This window comes from Hyalella azteca, unplaced genomic scaffold (genome assembly GCF_000764305.2).
Source record: "Hyalella azteca isolate HAZT.00-mixed unplaced genomic scaffold, Hazt_2.0.2 contig5976, whole genome shotgun sequence".
NCBI classification, from domain to species: domain Eukaryota; kingdom Metazoa; phylum Arthropoda; class Malacostraca; order Amphipoda; family Hyalellidae; genus Hyalella; species Hyalella azteca.
Genome location: NW_025936149.1, coordinates 57,654 through 76,010, shown reverse-complemented (window position 1 = coordinate 76,010; position 18,357 = coordinate 57,654). Strand labels below are relative to the sequence as shown.

Sequence of the window (18,357 nt, the reverse complement as noted above, 5' to 3'; positions counted from 1 at the left end):
GGGGTTAGGCAAAATAAGGGAAACGCGTGAGAAATCCACAAAATATATTTTAGTATGGTGTTGGTCCACCTTTTACGGCAATTACAGCCTCAATTCTTTGAGGTATGGATTCACACAAATTGTGAATTGTTTCCAAAGAAGACACACGCGTGATCATACAAGACACACGCTCAATCTTATGCCATTATGATGAGTTCTGCTCGGCACCGCTCACGGCTACGCCAGTTCAATGTTACAAATCGTCCTGCAACGCTGGCAATAACATTCTGGTCTTCAGGGCAGAACTTGAGCTTACCTACATAACTGGGAATATGTATGTTCCTGCGTGTGTGTATGTGCACCCTAATACCCACGCTAACTTGTTACTCTTGATGATCTATAATCTTGTAAGTAAGACGCTGTACAGAACCAAGTACTTATAATTCTAGGCCATCCGTAGTAGGTACGTTTTATTGTGTTACCTTCTTTAGTCAAGTCTTACTTGGAAATTGAAAAAAATATATAGTGAAATTGCAAGCCACTACATTGTTAAAATGAATACTTACAGAACAAGTAACCTACTCTAATGCTGCTTAAGATTTAAGTCACAAATCCACAACGATTACGAATCAGTTTGTTGGTTACAATGAATGCGAGTTGGTAATGAGCACTGCCTATGAATCAAGTCATAAATCAAAAAAAGGTTATTAATTAATTTGTTGTTTGCAGGGAGTGCGAGTTGGTAATGGGCGCTGNATAACATATCACATTAGAGACCTTGATTTGCTCTCGATCAATTTTACCATATGATTTGTATCACTTGATTCCCACTTAATTTGCGTTATTTTTCATACTTAGAAGCATTTTTCGAACATGGAAACGTGTAATAAAGCGCACAAATGTGCGCAGGCACATTGAGTGGAGCGTACACAACGTGTTGGCGAACGTGTGCGCTATGCTCGCTGGTCAGGAGGAGATGCTGACGCTCCTCACCAACCTCCTCGAACTCTTCGTCAAAATCGGTCTTGCCGTCAAGAGCAATTCTGAGAAGAACTCTGCTGTGCTTAAGGTGTGGCTTCATAATCTATCAATAAGATACTTGGATTTTGATCATTAGTTGCCTAAGATTCTATACTTGGCTTGGGTTTAGAGAATTGTAATAGTTTATATAGTTTGTGTGTGAGAAAATCTGAATTATGACCTCAAGACTTCCACAGCTTGGATTTTGAGCATTAGTTTCTTAAGATTCTATACTTGGTTTGGGTTTAATGAATTGTAATAGTTTATATAGTTTGTGCAAGAGACTGAAACTGAATTTTTACCTCAACACTTCTATATCACTAGTGTGAAGCAATGATGGGAGTCTTGGAGTGCGGATGCCAGTTTATTATTGGAAATTCATTCAATAATATTAACTTTGACAGGCGACAATGACCGTTTGATCGAAGTAAATTGTACCAGTTGTGCTCACTGTTGTAATCGCTGTTGTACTCACTGTTGCACTCACCATAGTACTCACCATTGTTCTCACCATTGTACTCACTATTGTACTCACTGTACTCAGTGCTGTACTCACTGTACTCACAATTGCAGGCGTCGAGCAGTGCTGGCAGTCTCGGTGTGCTGGTGCCGGTGCTGGCAGTGCTGGTACGCAGACTCCAGCCCATCAAGCAGCCCAACCCTCGACTCCTCAAACTTTTCAGGGACTTTTGGCTGCTCTGTATCGTCATGGGCTTTGCATCCAGTGAATCTGGTGAGCTGAGAATAATATTTTTTATTAATTATGAGTAAAAATTAGTCTATTTTATTTCTTATGATCTGTGGAGGAATTCCTAACGGGTAGGCTTCTAAATATTTCACTGAATTGTATTTTTTTTCGTGTATCTGGTGAGCTTAAACGAATGTTTTTATTTATTATTATTAATTATTAAGAGAAAGCAGTTTTTTATTTCTTCAATCTGTAATAGATTTGCTGTAGTTACTCGACCTAGACGGCCTTGTCGCCTAAGAGTTTATTAACCGATAGATGAGTTTGATAATATATATGAGATGAATGAATTCAGACGTCAAGTATGAAAATAGTACTTCATGAAATGGTGAATGGATTGAAAGTTTGATGACTCAATTTTTCCTGTGGGTTCTGTCGTTTATAGTTCTTAGTCAAGAACGTTTTTTTGCCAATAATTATTCGTATGTTATTAATATTTGTTAATGTCTCTGAATGATTGATGTAATGTTATAGTTTTATCTCATGTTTACTGTTGACTAGCATTTTATGAGGTGATGCACTCTCTTTGCTCAGTTATCAATATCGTTTATAATCTTATGAGTCCCAAAATACCCTTTGCAATATAACTTGAATAATGTTTCTACGAGGTTTTTAAAAGTAACTTTATTAAATTAATTCATTCTGAGTTTCCTATTATGACCACAGATTTATGTTTCAATAAATTCAAGGCACTTCATACATACTCTGTCTCGAAAGTAAAATGTTTTATGTTCAGCACTGCACTGTTTCCCCTCAGCGTTACTGTACTGTATTCCCCCAGCGTTACTGTCCTGTATTCCCCCAGCATTACTGTCCTGTATTCCCCCAGCATTACTGTCCTGTATTCCCCCAGCGTTACTGTCCTGTATTCCCCCAGCGTTACTGTCCTGTATTCCCCCAGCGTTACTGTCCTGTATTCCTCCAGCGTTACTGTCCTGTATTCCCCCAGCGTTACTGTCCTGTATTCCTCCAGCATTACTGTCCTGTATTCCCCCAGCATTACTGTCCTGTATTCCTCAACCTTATTATTGTTGTGCAGCCATCTGGCCGGCCGAGTGGTACGGGTGTGTGGGGCACATCGCAGAGAAGTCGCCCCTGCTGCTCTCCCGAACTCAAAACAGATCTGAGATGAAGGAACTCAAGTACACCTACGCCGTCCGGGACGACTCCGTCGCTCTGGTGAGCTTTATCAGTGTTGATCAGTATCAACATAAAATATTTTTATGATGATAATATCCAAATCTTCTTGCGATGATAATGTTCCTATCTTACAATGAAAATAATGTCATAATCTTGTACTCAGTCGCTCTGGTGAGTTTCATCAATTTTGATCTAGATCAACAAATAATAATGTTCTAAAGTTTGAACGGATTTATGAATAAATTTAACTGCGGCTGATGGAGTAAATTTTACCTTTCTGATTAAAAAACTTGATTGGCACATGAGATTTCTTTTGGCTGGATCAGTGTCATCCTCCATTCGCTTCTTCCTTTTACATCTGAGATGTGTCGCTTATTTACAATATCGTCTATAGCTACGTCCATTCTACTGACTCGGTTGCTTCTCTTAAATGCCTTTACATTGTTAGTTTATCCCTCTTCTGCTTACTCGTTCTNCGTACCAGTTCTAGTTCGTACCATGTCTATATCGTACCAGCTCTAGATCGTACCAGTTCTAGATCGTACCAGTTCTATATCGAACCAGTTCTAGATCATACCAGCTCTAGATCGTACCAGTTCTAGATCATACCAGCTCTAGATCGTCCCAGTTCTAGACCGCTGATCAATCCTCCTCTCTGGTCAGTCGGAGCTGCAGGAGCTTCGTCAGCAGATCGTGACGCTGCTGGACTATCCTGCGGACCTGACGCCCAGCGTCCTGAAGCTCTCCTTCTCGCAGTGCATCTACCTCCTGTCGGTCTACAGGCTCGAGGCTCTGAGGCGAGAAATTCTCTAGAACACTTACGTAACTCTGCTTACTTCTGACATTAGTGCTCATTTTGAGGCGAGAAATGCTTTATAACATTTACGCTGCTCTGCTTACGTACTTCTGACATTATGATCATTTACTTCATTGTTCATCACTAGTGCTCATCGTCATTGTATTCATAGTGGAATGCCGGTGTTATTTTTGATTTATATTAAAAATTCGTTATTAATTACTCCAGGATCCGGAGCTGCGAGCAGCCCAACTTCCAGCCGCTCCTGGAGTATCTCCTGGACCCCGCCATTCGCTACGACAAGGACGACATGTGGGCGCTCGTCAACAGGTATATTTTATTTTTTATTATTTTTTTTCCTACCTAAAACCGCTCGTTAACGGGGTTTTCCTTGTTTTTTCCCCATTTTTTTATCTATTAAACGTTCAAGGTATTCTTTTTCCTCAGTTCAAGTGATACACATTTCTTCAAGTGTCCAGATTAGGAAGCTTGTCACTTGTCAAGAAATCTTATAAAGATAGAGCAACGGTGGCCAGGGCAGCAACAAGACGGAGTAATGCGCTTAATAAAAATTTAAGTCTCTTCGGTGTAGTTCATGGAGGGAGAATGTAGGTGGTTACTAGGTAAAGGATAGTTTAATGTTATAGAGACTGAAATGTTTTACTGTGATAATTTCTAGGCCTATCAGGTGAGGGACTCGAACAAAAAAAATTTAAGGTCGTATGTGGTTTACTTTAGAATGTGGAATGTAATATGGTTTGTCTTCAACATTATTGGAACAATTTCTAGTGTTCTGTTAGCTTTAAAATTTTTCGAGAAATGACCTTCGTATGGTTAATTTCAAGGTTGTTGGAGAAAGTGTTCGAGTTGTTCCTGGACCGCGTGATGGAGCAGAAGCGGGACGAAACTCGTGAAGGACTTTTGGTGCAACACGCGCAGTTTCTGCTCACGCACTTCAACCACACACTGCAGCCCATCAGACGTACGGCAGATAAACTTCTCTCCAAGCTCGTCGACAGGTGAGTGCGTGGGGAAAAATATATCAGTGACCCTTCAATTTATTGACTATATTATCCAGTATCCGCTAGTAGATTCCACAGTAAGCTTGTACCCTCTAACATGTGACTTGATGCATGATTATACAAAAAACCCGGACCCTTTTCACGAATGTTGACGTTGATACGTATTTTCGAATTTAAACAGATAATGACTTTTCTCGCCCCCTCGAATACAACCGAAAAATTGCTAAATTACCACCTTGACCTGGGAATCGATATTCATTAATATTTAATATTATTTATTAATACTCTCTTACAACCTCCGACATTGGTGACACAATGAGAGCATGCGAGACGTTTGAAGCATGCAGACAGTGATAACTACTCAGTGTATTCCTGCCCACACTGACACCCAGCGGCTACATTTCTGCTGTTCTTTAGTACAATACATGCTCTTATTTTCATATGTTTTCCCGAATATATAATAATGTTTCTTTCCGACCAATATTAAGTCTAAAATTTTATTGAATTTGCATTTTTGAATTATGGATCTTAATAAATGATCAGCAATATTTTTGCTATGGAGAAGAGGTTAGTGTCGCCAAAACGCGCTGATAAATTTTTTTCTACTGATGCATTAAAAAGATGGTAGGAAAAATAAACCAACCTAATGTACGTTCACAATTGAGAATTATAACACAATTTTGTATGCTGCCTGATATTAATAATTTAAATTGGGGTTCAATGATTAAATTCTACGGGTTGATCAATTACGAGTATAGGTATACTCGTGGATGATATTAATAATTTTTTTTTCAATTATTAAATTTTGAATATTGAACAGATTTCCGCTGGTGCTGTGGAACGGTCGTGTGCTGCAGACTCTGCTAGACATCCTGCAGGTGCTGACGAGAGCTCTGCAGCTCGACCCCAACGATGCTAACCCCACGCTGGCGATCCCCCACACCCCCTTCAGCATCACTCTCATGGACACCCTCGAAGCTAGACAGGTGACCAGTTCTGTTAGTTCGGGTATTTACGTCTCATAGTAATAAGTTAACTACGTAATTAGCTAGTAATTTAACAGCATTGTAATCAGTTGAGTAGGTAATTTGTCAATTGCGAATTCAAGTGCCAAGTCAATGTAAACAAAAGTCATATTTTTGTGTAATAACAACTTGGATTAAGTTATGGAATTAGGAATTTTCCGTGATTTGTTTGCAATTCAATTCTAAGGTTTTGAGTTATTCAGCTTGCCACCATTATCAGGAAAATCCTTCGATTTCCTTCAAACTATTGCGATGAAAACGCGTTATGATTACCCTGAGCCTGGCGATTGTAAATTCGATTCTTGCACCGCACGTTTAAACTATTTAGAACAAAATGAATTCATCAACTTTTGCATCTTCAATATTAGTGTAACTCGTTTTATTTCATCGCCGTAAAACTAAATACACTTTTTTACCTGCAGTAATTTTCTCAATTTCTTAACGTCATAAACTAGCCGAAAGTCATTAAAAAAGCAAATTCAGTTACTTTTTGCCTGCGGTAATTTCCACAATTTTCTGACGCCGTTAACCAAGCGTAACTCTGTTTTAACAAAACTATTTCAATAAGCATTTACGTGCAGTAATTTCCACTATTTCCTGACTTTGATAACTAAAATATTTAAATAAGCTTTAATATCTATGAATTTCCACACCAGCGGACAGTCGTGGACTTCCGTAACCGGTGCCAGGAGATCCTGCAGGAGGCGATGAAGTGGGCGCCCGAAGCGACGTGGTCGCACCTGCAGCACTACCAGGCCTCCCATGCCGAGCTGGGGCCCAACACCGCCCTCGCCTCACTCCTGCATACCGTCGTCAGACCACTTCAGGTCTTTGTCTACCTTAGCGTCCCCCTTCTGTACATCTTGTATCGTTATAGACCACTTCAGGTCTTTGTCTACCTTAGTGTCCCCCTTCTGTACATCTTGTATCGTTATAGACCACTTCAGGTCTTTGTCTACCTTAGTGTCCCCCTTCTGTACACATCTTGTATCGTTATAGACCACCTCAAGTCTTCATCTACCTCATTGCCCTCCTTCTGTACATCTTGTAACGTTACAGGCCACCTCAGGTCTTCTTCCAACTCATCGTTCCTTTCATTTTCGTCTTTTAACTTGATAATTATGGCCGTACGGGCACATCTTTTAAACTGATGATTATAGCCGTTATCAGGAATGGAAAAATTTTGTCGTCCTCCTTCATCTTGTAACTCGATAATAATGGCCGTACGAATGGGTAGCGTCAACCAAGGGCTGTACTATCAAATTATTTAGGGTTTGCAACTCCGTCAGCCAATCATTGACTGCTTTTCAGACATAACATGATGATCATAAACGAGAAATCGGCCGCTACATGTTCTTAGGCCGCTGCGTGCATTACGCAACTTTTGATAGCACGACTCATGACTTCTCAATAAAATCTTGGAGTTATCCTGTATTCCGTCGTTTCATGTACAGTCTTTTGACTTGATCTCTGGATCCGGCCTATTGCACTTGTTGGTATACACCTGCCTAAACTCCCCACAGTGGCATTTCTGCCGCTATATTTCCAGAAGATTTATCAAGATTATGATCGCTAGTATTATCCTGAAGGTTTACTTATCTCAAGCAGTTTATTACTGTACTCATGCTCTTAATTATTCCCATGCCGTTTATTGCTGTTCTTATAATTTTCTTAGTCCTAATGCTGTTTATTGCTGTTCTCATTCTGTTGACTTGCTCTCAATTGCAGGACTCGACTGCTGAACAAGCTGAGTCCTCGAATTTGACTGCTTCCTTCGTACGCTCTCTGTGCCTGCGGACCAGGTGACATTCCAGAAAGCGACATGTTCTAGTTCAAACAAAAAAATGTCAATCTTTTACTCGCAATTAAAAGTAAAATTTTAACTTGACGGAATTTTTAGAGTTCTGACGTACAAATTATTATTCTAGTAAAGTGTATCACTTCTTTTGTTTTCTTCTATTTCGATTAAATTCTTAGCTGCTGTTGCTCGTTTATCATCGAACCGTTTTATCTACTTATTATATTTCAAACAACTTGAGTTCCATTGTTCAGGTATGAAGGAGAAATAGCGGGGCTGTTGCTAGCCGGCTCGGTGTCAGACGACAAGAAGAAAGCAGTCATTGATAAATTGGCATCGGACTTGAAAACCGCCGCGGCAGAGAACAGCCAACAGGACTTTACAGTGGCCCTCTGGCGCGCAACGAGTCTTCTGATCGCAGTCGAAGGTTGCGAACGAGTGCTACTGCGTCTGGTCTGCTGCTCGTGTCTGCAGTTCTTTACAGAAGAAACAATGGAGAACACAGTTGCTTGCTGGCAGTGGATCCTCTCAGCGAGGCAGGACCTCACTCTGCCTTTCATGCAGCAGATGATAGCGGCATGGCAAGAAAGCATTGACTTGCAACTTGGGCTTTTCTCCCCTCTTGTGGTCACGGTTGATCCTCTAGCCGCCTATGAAGGCTGTAAACTTGACCCTTCTTCCCCAGACGTCGTACCACATGACATTTGGATCAAGTTCCTTGGTGAACGTCTTGAAGTAGCTCGCTACGACAGCGACGCCCAAGTTGCGATGCTCGTTTCTTTATTTCACCGAACTCTTGACGTGGTTGTAGGTTCTGCATCGTCGAGGATCTCCCGTCACACGGCCGCCATAGGCACGCGATTTCGTTTATTGCAGTGCGCGCTGACGCTGGTGCAGAGCGATTCTTTACCTCGCTCCATCAGCAAGAATGTCCTTAGGGAGCGCATCTATTGCTCCAGCCTCGACTACTTCTGCAGACCTCGCTCAGTGCCTCCTCAGCGCTCTGCTGCTCTCAAGGTTAGTGTCTATGAGTTTACAGTTTGATACTCAAGTTTAGTGCCAATTAGTGTTAAGTATTTATTGACACTCAAGTATCAAGCATACTACTTACAAATGTAAGGAGTACTTATTGATGATCTCTGCATAGGATAGCTGCGGCGCAAAGGCAATGAGATCATAACACGTTTGGTTTCCGGTGCTTCGATTCCTGACGCCGTGAGAAAATTTTATTAACATTTTAAACCTAAGAGTTACTATGTTAAACCTGAGGCCTAATAGTTTATACCACTGATGTTTGTGAGGAGCTCTTGCGGCAGTTTTCTCAACATGTGTCATATTCAAAAGATTCATTCCCAATATTAGCCTTTATTCCTGATTACTCATACCACACTATAGCAATAAAATTAGTTCTTAGAGGTCTTGTTGTTGTAATTGCCCATCCTGGTAGTGGCGACTAGGGAGGGGGGGTGATAGGTCAGTTTTTCCGGGCACTCGGTACCACTGGTAGTTCTACGACCATCACTGGCTCGCTGACCCGCCAGAACCATTTTATTGCATTACACAACACCCTGGACAAGCCAGGTACTCATTTATCAACCAGAGTTGGATGAATGGCTGAGTTGACCATGAGCTGAGCTTCCCGGTAGAACTTGTCCTCAGTGGGACTCGAATCCGGGAGCTGGGTGCGAGAGACATAGTCGCTCACCACTGCACCACCACAGCTCTCTTAGAGGTCTTCACTCTTCAGTGCGGTTCACAATTTTCTTTACAATTCATATTTACATGTCAAAGAGTATTTACATTTAGATTCTGACTACGTACATCACCATCCATCAGAAAGACTACAACAGCTTGCTGCATTTCTGGAACGCTCTGTATGCTGACAAGAAGCATCTCAAGACGAGCTCCGTGGGAGACTTCGTGCCTGCAAAGGCTGGTGGCGGCCCGAACAGCAACGACTCTGCCTCCCTCTCTCCTTCAGCTGAGGTAAACTTCCACTCTCTAGCAACATATTACGTCCTACAAAATTTGTCTGCGAATGAAAGTCATTTATTTTTATTTTATCTTCCGTGTATGTATAACACATGAAAACATCATCTCGATTTTTTTCCTGCTCCTATTTCCTCATGTAGTCTATAAGTGTTTTAATTTTTCAATTATAAAGCTTCTCTTGCAACATAATAATCCCCACCTGTATTTTACCCCTACTCCCAAAGAAAATTTCTTAATGTTGCCTAATCGTCCTGCTTTTCAACATTGTATAATATAATTTGTAATAAACTACAATCTCGTGGCTGTACAGCGAACAGTAAATTGTTTATTTTATCACCTTTGTCATTGGTGTCATTCCTCTTCTTTGTTTTTCTATCCCATTCGTCCTATGTTCCACTCCTCCTTTTCCCTTCTTCATGAGATCTCATGCGGCAGGTTCGCTCATCCACACTGGACCACGGAGGCTGGATCAATACCGTACCGCTGTCATCCAACACATCCACACTCAGCAAACGCTCGTCTCGGTCAAAGCGCCTGACTCATCCAGAGACTTACGTCAAAGATTATCTCAAGAAGCGCACGCTCATCCTAACTTTACTCGTGAGCTCTTACTTACGGAATAATTGATTTGCAATATTTATTCACCACATGCAACTAGAAACTGATTGGATCTGTACATAATAATGTTGTCAATAAATCAAATATAGGGCGAATGTACTTATTATGATCATCAAGTATGATAACGTAAACGAAACGAACGAATAGATTTATTTCGTAAACGGGATAAATCTATTTCTACTCTCCTGTCAGTAATATATATATGTAAATAAAGCTTCATTCATCGCTCACATTTATCTTCCAGTCTTTTCCTTAACCATCATCTCATTTTCAACGCATTATCACGCCTATCTTCCGCTCCTGAAGGCGGTGGAGCTGCAGGCAGTGCGCGTGTTCGTGTATCCCCCGCAACCGCAAGCCAGCAGCGGCAGTGACGTCACGTCGCCGCTCGAGGAGTCCGTCTCGCGATGGCTCTCGGCCAACCTCAACGCCGCCAAGTCCTGGGCCTCTAACACCGCCCTTGCCTGGGATATCTCGCCTACTCTAGCTGTTTATCTCCCTACTAGGTGAGACCTCTAGCTAGGTACCACTAGGTGAGACCTCTAGCAGGGTACCACTAGGTGAGACCTCTAGCTAGGTACCACTAGGTGAGACCTCTAGCTAGGTACCACTGGGTGAGACCTCTAGCTAGGTACCACTAGGTGAGATCTCTAGCTAGGTGCCACTAGGTGAGACCTCTAGCTAGGGACCACTAGGTGAGACCTCTAGCCACCACTAGGTGAGACCTCTAGCTAGGTACCACTAGGTGAGATCTCTAGCTAGGTGCCACTAGGTGAGACCTCTAGCTAGGGACCACTAGGTGAGACCTCTAGCCACCACTAGGTGAGACCTCTAGCTAGGTACCACTAGGTGAGATCTCTAGCTAGGTGCCACTAGGTGAGACCTCTAGCTAGGGACCACTAGGTGAGACCTCTAGCCACCACTAGGTGAGACCTCTAGCTAGGTACCACTAGTTGAGACCTCTAGCAGGGTACCACTAGGTGAGACCTCTAGCTAGATACCACTAGGTGAGACCTCTAGCTACCACTAGGTGAGACCTCTAGCTACCACTAGGTGAGACCTCTAGCTACCACTAGGTGAGACCTCTAGATAGGTACCACTAGGTGAGACCTCTAGCAGGGTACCACTAGGTGAAACCTCTAGCTAGGTACCACTAGGAGAGAACTCTAGCTAGGTACCACTAGGTGAGACCTCAAGCTCGGTACCACTAGGTGAGACCTCTAGCAGGGTACCACAAGGTGAGACCTCTAGCTAGGTACCACTAGGTGAGACCTCCAGCAGGGTACCACTAGGTGAGACCTCTAGCAGGGTACCACTAGGTGAGACCTCTAGCTAGGTACCACTAGGTGAGACCTCTAGCAGGGTACCACTAGGTGAGACCTCCAGCAGGGTACCACTAGGTGAGACCTCTAGCAGGGTACCACTTGATGAGACCTGAGTAGCACTAGGTGAGAACTAGGTTTCCTTATGTGAGACCTAGGTTTCCTTATGTGAGACCTGTTAATCTACCCACTTGGGAGACCTGTTTATCTCCCCACTATGTGAGACCTGGCTACCGTAGGTCGGGACGTAGACCATTCATTACCTAATTTTGACAAGCGTCCACGAGAATGCGTTGATGCATCTCACTAGGAAGGCATCTCACTACTAGGTAAAACCTTGTCACGCCTTACCAGATAAAGCAATGCTAGCCCATACTACGTTCATTGTATCATTAGATATTATTATACTAGTTCATGATATTATTATGAGAAAATTTCTAATATTATTTGTTACTGTCACAGACTGAACAATGTGGCGAGTATCGAGAGCGAGCTCCGTCGGCTGGTGCGCCACAACCCGCTGCCTGTCTCTCATTTGCCGGACGCTCTCTTCTTCCTCAGCACTTCCGAGAACATCATGTCTGATCTGCAGCAGGTCAGCTAAAATACTGCCCATGGGGCCGGACTATCAAGAATATTTATTATTTCATTGCTCCGTCAGCCAAACACTGACGGCTTTTTAAGTTAAACCCTCCAGTCAAATACGATAAATCTGCCTCTAGGTGTTGAAATTGTGCGACCCATGTAGCCTTAAATTTTCCCAACTCTGTACAACAACAATTACCATGTTAAATTGCCGTGATAACGGCGTTTCCAAGAAAAATTAATTTTTTCAATTCCATTATGAAACATTTTTAATTTTTTACGTTTTTTCTCACCTTTTCTAATGAAATTGCAGCTGAACTCGATGTTGACGTGGGCGGCAGTGCCGCCAGTTCGGGCGCTTGCGTTCTTCTCGCGCCAGTTCCCCCCGCACCCGATCACCGCCCAGTACGCCGTGCGCGTGCTGTCCGGTTACCCCCCCGACACCGTGCTCTTCTACATCCCTCAACTCGTACAAGCACTGCGATATGACACGGTAAACTGTTGTCCCTAGGTGCGATATGACACGGTAAACTGTTGTTCCTAGGTGCGATATGACACGGTAAACTGTTGTCACTCGGTGCGATATGACACGGTAAACTGTTGTCCCTAGGTGCGATATGACACGGTAAACTGTTGTCCCTAGGTGCGATATGACACGGTAAACTGTTGTCCCTAGGTGCGATATGACACGGTAAACTGTTGTCCCTAGGTGCGATATGACACGGTAAACTGTTGCCCCTAGGTGCGATATGTCATGGTAAACTGTTGTCCCTAGGTGCGATATGATATAGTAAACTGTATCACTCTTAATTATATAGACAGACTCTGTATTATCAAGACAGTTTTCAAGCGCTTAGGTATTGTAACCCAGTATATGTGCTACACTACACGGTTGTTTGTCGGAACTATTAGTATAATAAAGTTATGAATGAAAATGTTATATTCATTTAGTTTTCTTTAATTCTCAGTCCATGAGTGACATGAACTTCAATCTTTGTTTTAGATAACAAAAATAAACATTATATTTTGACACCGATTTCACGTGAAACAACAACAAGCATTCAACAAGTTGATTATACGCAAGCTCGAAAGCCTGTACGGTATATTTAGTACTAGGTACATACATATGATATTCCTGTACATCTTTATTTGAAAGTTTCTACGTGTAGATGATTCCATAATCAATATCTATTTGGTGCCAAAATCGCGCATAGTTGTTGAAAATTTTTCTACTTAGACATAAACTATATCGATTGCTTGCAAAGTTTATGTGTAATGCCAAGATGAAAAACAAAACCTAAAATTTATTTCGTAATAATTTCCCCTTATTTAATACTTGATATCAATAATGTTACAGATGGGTTACGTAGCGGAGTTCATAAAGTACGCGGCGGGTCGGTCGCAGCTACTCGCCCACCAGCTCATCTGGAACATGCACACCAACCGATACAGGGACGAAGAGGGGCACCAGCCAGACGGTACCTACAGCTCCTCCACACTAGCTATTGTCATCTAAAACTCGATGTACTGTTGTTAATATTAGGTGGTCAAACTGCGCTTACTAGCATAACGGTACCTACAGCTCCCCCAAACTGGCTATTGTCATCTAAAACTCTATATAGTTTATATTAGGTGGTCAGATCGCGCTCATCAAGCCAACGGTACCTTCAGTGCCCTCACTCTGGCTATCTATGTCTAAAATTCAATATAGTCAATATCAGACGATCAATCTGTTGTTTATTCCCTGACAATATCAAACAAATAATCAGGTTCCTAGTGTCTCCTGATGTTGATTCAAATTTCTTGTTTTTCAATATATAACAAATAATCAGATTACCCTATTTCAATCAAGTAATCTGATGTCGACTATTTTCAAAAATGGAAGAGCTACTTACTGCTAACGCTTGCATTAAAAAAAATCACTTACCGATGTTCTAAATACAAATTGCGATTTTTTGAGTGAATACACACGCCTTAAAGCTCATTCGAAAGAGTTGATATGCTTTGCTGCAAATTATACCAACTATATGTGTTTATTAAAGCTTTTTTTGGAATTCAATTTTGAGCTTCGTCACTATGACACTATCATATTTCAGCTGACCTCCACGACTTGCTGGTGAGCTTGGAAGACAACATCATCTCCTCATTGTCCGGCCCTGCCAAGCAGTTTTATCAACGCGAGTTCGACTTCTTCGGGAAAATCACAAACATATCCGCGATCATCAAACCATACCCTAAAGGTAGCCCACTACATGGTTTCTTCCTCGAGCCATTTAAAATTTAAACCATTCTATACTCGCGTTATTAATTAACGCGAATATAGAAATTATTGCCGATGCTTAGCAGTCAGCTTGAGGTTCTCGCGATCAACTACTTCAATACTCAATAGGTAGATTTCAGGTGTGATCGTCATCGACAACGTGAGTGAAAATAGTCGCCGGATCTCGTTATATTTGAACGTGTATATTCTATAGCGGTTAGATTTCTGGTTGCCAAATTTTCACCTAGTTATTTATTCTAAAAGCCACAATAAACATGTTCCTCTCATGCTTATTGCCAATCATGATTTTTCCTTGTTTTAAACATGGCAATATTAAAACACTCTTTGCTACATTAGCATTGAAAAGTCAATTACATTCCTCTAGATGTTAATTTATCCCATGCTTGGGGAGCGCTGTATTAAATAAGAAATTTGATTATTGATCGTTTGATTTCGTTATTCTCTCATGCCTTTCACATCTTCATTGAATGAATCACTAGTTCTCAAACTTAGATGATTTTCATAAATTTTCATAAGATGATGAATACAAGCATTTATTGTTCGCAGGTGTGAGTATAATAAATTTTTCCTAATTTGATCCTAAGATGATAAATTATTTGTTTATTATTCGCAGGTGATGAACGCAAGAAGGCATGCATTGCTGCACTGCACGAAGTTGAGCTGCAGCCTGGGTGTTACCTCCCCAGCAACCCCGAGTCCGTCGTGATCGACGTGGACCGCAACAGCGGCACGCCCATGCAGAGCGCGGCCAAGGCGCCCTACCTTGCGCGCTTCAAGGTATCGTGGTGGCTTAGCTTCCTTTGCCTATTGACGGTAACTCTCGTCAGCAGGGGCATTTCTATCAAAAATAGTTACGAGTTCATCACTCCTTCAGCCGGATTGTAATGCTTAACCCACCAAACGCGAGAAATCGGCCGCTACGTGTACTTAACACGTTGACTACAAAGTGGTACATATGCGTACCACGAAATGTATTTCTCCAGGACGTTGTGGTACATAATTAAGGGTTGCCAAAACTCGGACAAATCCGAGAACAAAAAGGCCAAAAAGGCCGATAACTCAATATATACTAGTTTATTTCTAGGTTCCGCGCGCTATAAAAATTCCATTTATTTTCTTTTTGCAGTATTTAAAATTTAATTAGGAAGTACCCCTATCATAAATTTTAGCCGGCCGCAAAAAAAACGCAATTGAGAAAAACTAAATCACGGAATTTGTCCGGAAAAAATGACCGTCTGGCAACCCTGTTTAAAAACAGTACAAGAAATGAAATAATAGTACAAGATGAAGCAATCGTAGTCAACGTGTTAAAAAAGTTGTGATAGCACGGTTTCTGGGCCAATACTTTCAAAAAAGTTAAGAGATCGTAAGTTCACCAGTCAATCATTGACGGCCTTTCAAGCATTCACCAATCATATACAAGAAAATAGAGCGTAAGTAATTACGTTCACTTAGCGAGTTTTGGAAGTTTGGCCCCTGGCCTCTAGAAACAATAGTGTTACGACGAGATTTTAAATGAATCTGCAAACGAAGGGTTAAGTTCAGGTGTCACAATAAATAAGCTATGGTGCAAACCGGATTTAGGAACGAGTCGCAATTGAGAAAAACTAAATCACGGAATTTGTCCGGAAAAAATGACCGTCTGGCGACCCTGTTTATAAACAGTACAAGAAATGAAATAATAGTACAAGATGAAGCAATCGTAGTCAACGTGTTAAGCAAGTTGTGATAGCACGGTTTCTGGGCCAATACTTTAAAAAAAGTTAAGAGATCGTAAGTTCACCAGCCAATCATTGACGGCCTTTCAAGCATTCACCAATCATATACAAGAAAATAGAGCGTAAGTAATTACGTTCACTTAGCGAGTTTTGAAAGTTTGGCCCCTGGCCTCTAGAAACAATATTGTTACGACGAGATTTTAAATGAATCTGCAAACGAAGGGTTAAGTTCAGGTGTCACAATAAATAAGCTATGGTGCAAACCGGATTTAGGAACGAGTTCGGCTAAAAGCCAAATGTACTGTATTTAAGTATGAAGGTTTAAGATGTCTTTGTGCAAGAAATGCCTCTGTACCTCAAAAATGAGAATAGTTCAGAAGTATCTCAGATAGTTAATGTGGCTTTACAGTTTATGAAAACATGCCTAAAATCAATCTTGCTTATATTTATAAATGCTGAAAGTGTGCAATTGAAGTCTATATACAGGTTAGTCGCTGTGGCATCACGGAGCTCGAGAAACTTGGCATGACAGTCAGTGCTGGACAGTCCATCCCAACGGGTGTCGGGCCTGAGCTTTGGCAGGCTGCTATATTCAAGGTGGGCGATGATGTGCGACAGGACATGCTAGCTTTGCAAGTCATTACCCTCTTCAAAAATATCTTCCAAACAGTGGGCCTTGATCTGTTTTTGTTCCCGTACCGCGTGGTGGCCACATCGCCTGGCTGCGGTGTTATAGAATGTGTGCCCGACGCAAAATCTCGAGACCAACTTGGCCGTGCGACGGACACTGGGCTGTACGAATATTTCCGGAGCGTCTACGGAGATGAGAACAATCCTCAGTTCCAGCTTGCTCGCAGCAACTTCGTGAAGAGCATGGCTGCCTACAGCCTGGTGGGATTCCTTTTGCAAATCAAAGACAGGCACAATGGCAACATCATGCTCGACAAAGAAGGGCATATTATCCATATAGATTTTGGGTTCATGTTCGAGAGCTCGCCTGGTGGCAACCTTGGGTTTGAACCCGACATAAAGCTCACTCAGGAGATGTTCATGGTAATGGGTGGTCGTCAAGACGCTGCACCTTTTCGATGGTTCGTGGAGCTTTGCATTAAAGGCTATCTGGCAGTTAGACCATACAGGGAAGCCATAGTCTCGCTGGTCTCCCTAATGCTGGACACTGGTCTGCCTTGCTTCCGTGGCAACACCATCAGGTTCCTTCGCCCTCGTTTCAGCCCAACATCTACTGAGAAGGAGGCTGCAATCTACATGATGAATGTCATACGTAACTCCTGCAAGAGTGCCCGCTCTGTTGCTTACGACTGGATCCAGTATTATCAGAACCAGATACCGTGCTAAACACTCCAATTTAGCATAACTGTCGACTTTCAATGTCAATTATTCCGCCTAATCCAGTATGTACGTCTATTATTGATAACGCATCGAGAAAAGGTTCGTGATGGCAGTAATGATAGTGTGTTGCTTGAAGTATCCTTAGGAAATTTATCATTCCAACTGATGTCACTGGACATTTTTATGATTGTGGTGCATGTTTCCTTATACGTGGGCATTTAAAGTAGCTTGTGTAATGTGTATGTTCTCTGATTGTGCTAGTTTTCTTTTCCGAGTGTATAAAATATGATTACTACTATTCGTCTTTTTGAAACTGTCTGAGGTATATAAGGCAAAATTCGTTACATTTTCGATGCGAATTTACGATTTACCTTTGTAATTCTCTCACTTAAAACTTTAGAATTAACAGTGACGGGTAACGCCGTCTTTCCAGCTACTGAGGAATCATTTCACTGTATAATTATGTTCTGTAAGAAAATAATTTAATCATGTGCTGGAAACTAGTCTGATTGGGAATGGAAACCTGGCTAAGTCCAAAAAAATCTTGGCTTCGTAATCCTATGCGCGCGTAGGCGAAGAATTATCATTTCTAACATTATGGGAAGTTGCAATTTTAGCGTTTCTGTCATTTACTCTTTGTCTACGGACGCTCGAGTTACGGGCCTGTAGCCTTGACACTCTAGGTGTCCGTAAAGAAAGAGGGTTAAATACCATTCAAGGTTTAATCCGCGAGGATCTGCATAAAAAGTTATTGAATCCTTTCCTAAGAGTATGAGAGTCTTGGTTTGTAATTTGCCCTCTATTTTATATTTTAGTTTGTTTATTCAAGAATTTGCTTTATATAGAAATATTTATATTGTTGAGAATAGAATAAACGAGTTGAAATTACGTGTGATGGTTGTCAGAGTAAATTATTGAACGAAACATTGTTTCACACCAGTTTTTAACGATTTAAATGGTCTT

At 41.7% G+C, this 18,357-nt stretch overlaps 1 protein-coding gene across 1 annotated transcript in view; it reads left to right on the top strand.

Annotated features, from left to right (window-relative positions):
* Positions 1 to 18,318, top strand: part of LOC108681827 (phosphatidylinositol 4-kinase alpha) — a 33,930-nt gene extending 15,612 nt beyond the window's left edge. The window contains exons 13-31 of the mRNA XM_018170899.2: positions 889 to 1,048; positions 1,573 to 1,732; positions 2,787 to 2,926; positions 3,551 to 3,684; positions 3,912 to 4,013; positions 4,529 to 4,702; positions 5,526 to 5,691; positions 6,387 to 6,557; positions 7,459 to 7,532; positions 7,783 to 8,545; positions 9,365 to 9,514; positions 9,956 to 10,120; positions 10,445 to 10,644; positions 11,923 to 12,055; positions 12,359 to 12,538; positions 13,403 to 13,523; positions 14,142 to 14,285; positions 14,940 to 15,103; positions 16,531 to 18,318. Of these exons, the coding sequence (XP_018026388.1) occupies positions 889 to 1,048; positions 1,573 to 1,732; positions 2,787 to 2,926; positions 3,551 to 3,684; positions 3,912 to 4,013; positions 4,529 to 4,702; positions 5,526 to 5,691; positions 6,387 to 6,557; positions 7,459 to 7,532; positions 7,783 to 8,545; positions 9,365 to 9,514; positions 9,956 to 10,120; positions 10,445 to 10,644; positions 11,923 to 12,055; positions 12,359 to 12,538; positions 13,403 to 13,523; positions 14,142 to 14,285; positions 14,940 to 15,103; positions 16,531 to 17,400 (4,171 nt within the window). The 3' untranslated portion in view covers positions 17,401 to 18,318. The remainder of the gene's footprint in view (positions 1 to 888; positions 1,049 to 1,572; positions 1,733 to 2,786; positions 2,927 to 3,550; positions 3,685 to 3,911; positions 4,014 to 4,528; positions 4,703 to 5,525; positions 5,692 to 6,386; positions 6,558 to 7,458; positions 7,533 to 7,782; positions 8,546 to 9,364; positions 9,515 to 9,955; positions 10,121 to 10,444; positions 10,645 to 11,922; positions 12,056 to 12,358; positions 12,539 to 13,402; positions 13,524 to 14,141; positions 14,286 to 14,939; positions 15,104 to 16,530) is intronic.
* Positions 18,319 to 18,357: the final 39 nt, after the last annotated feature.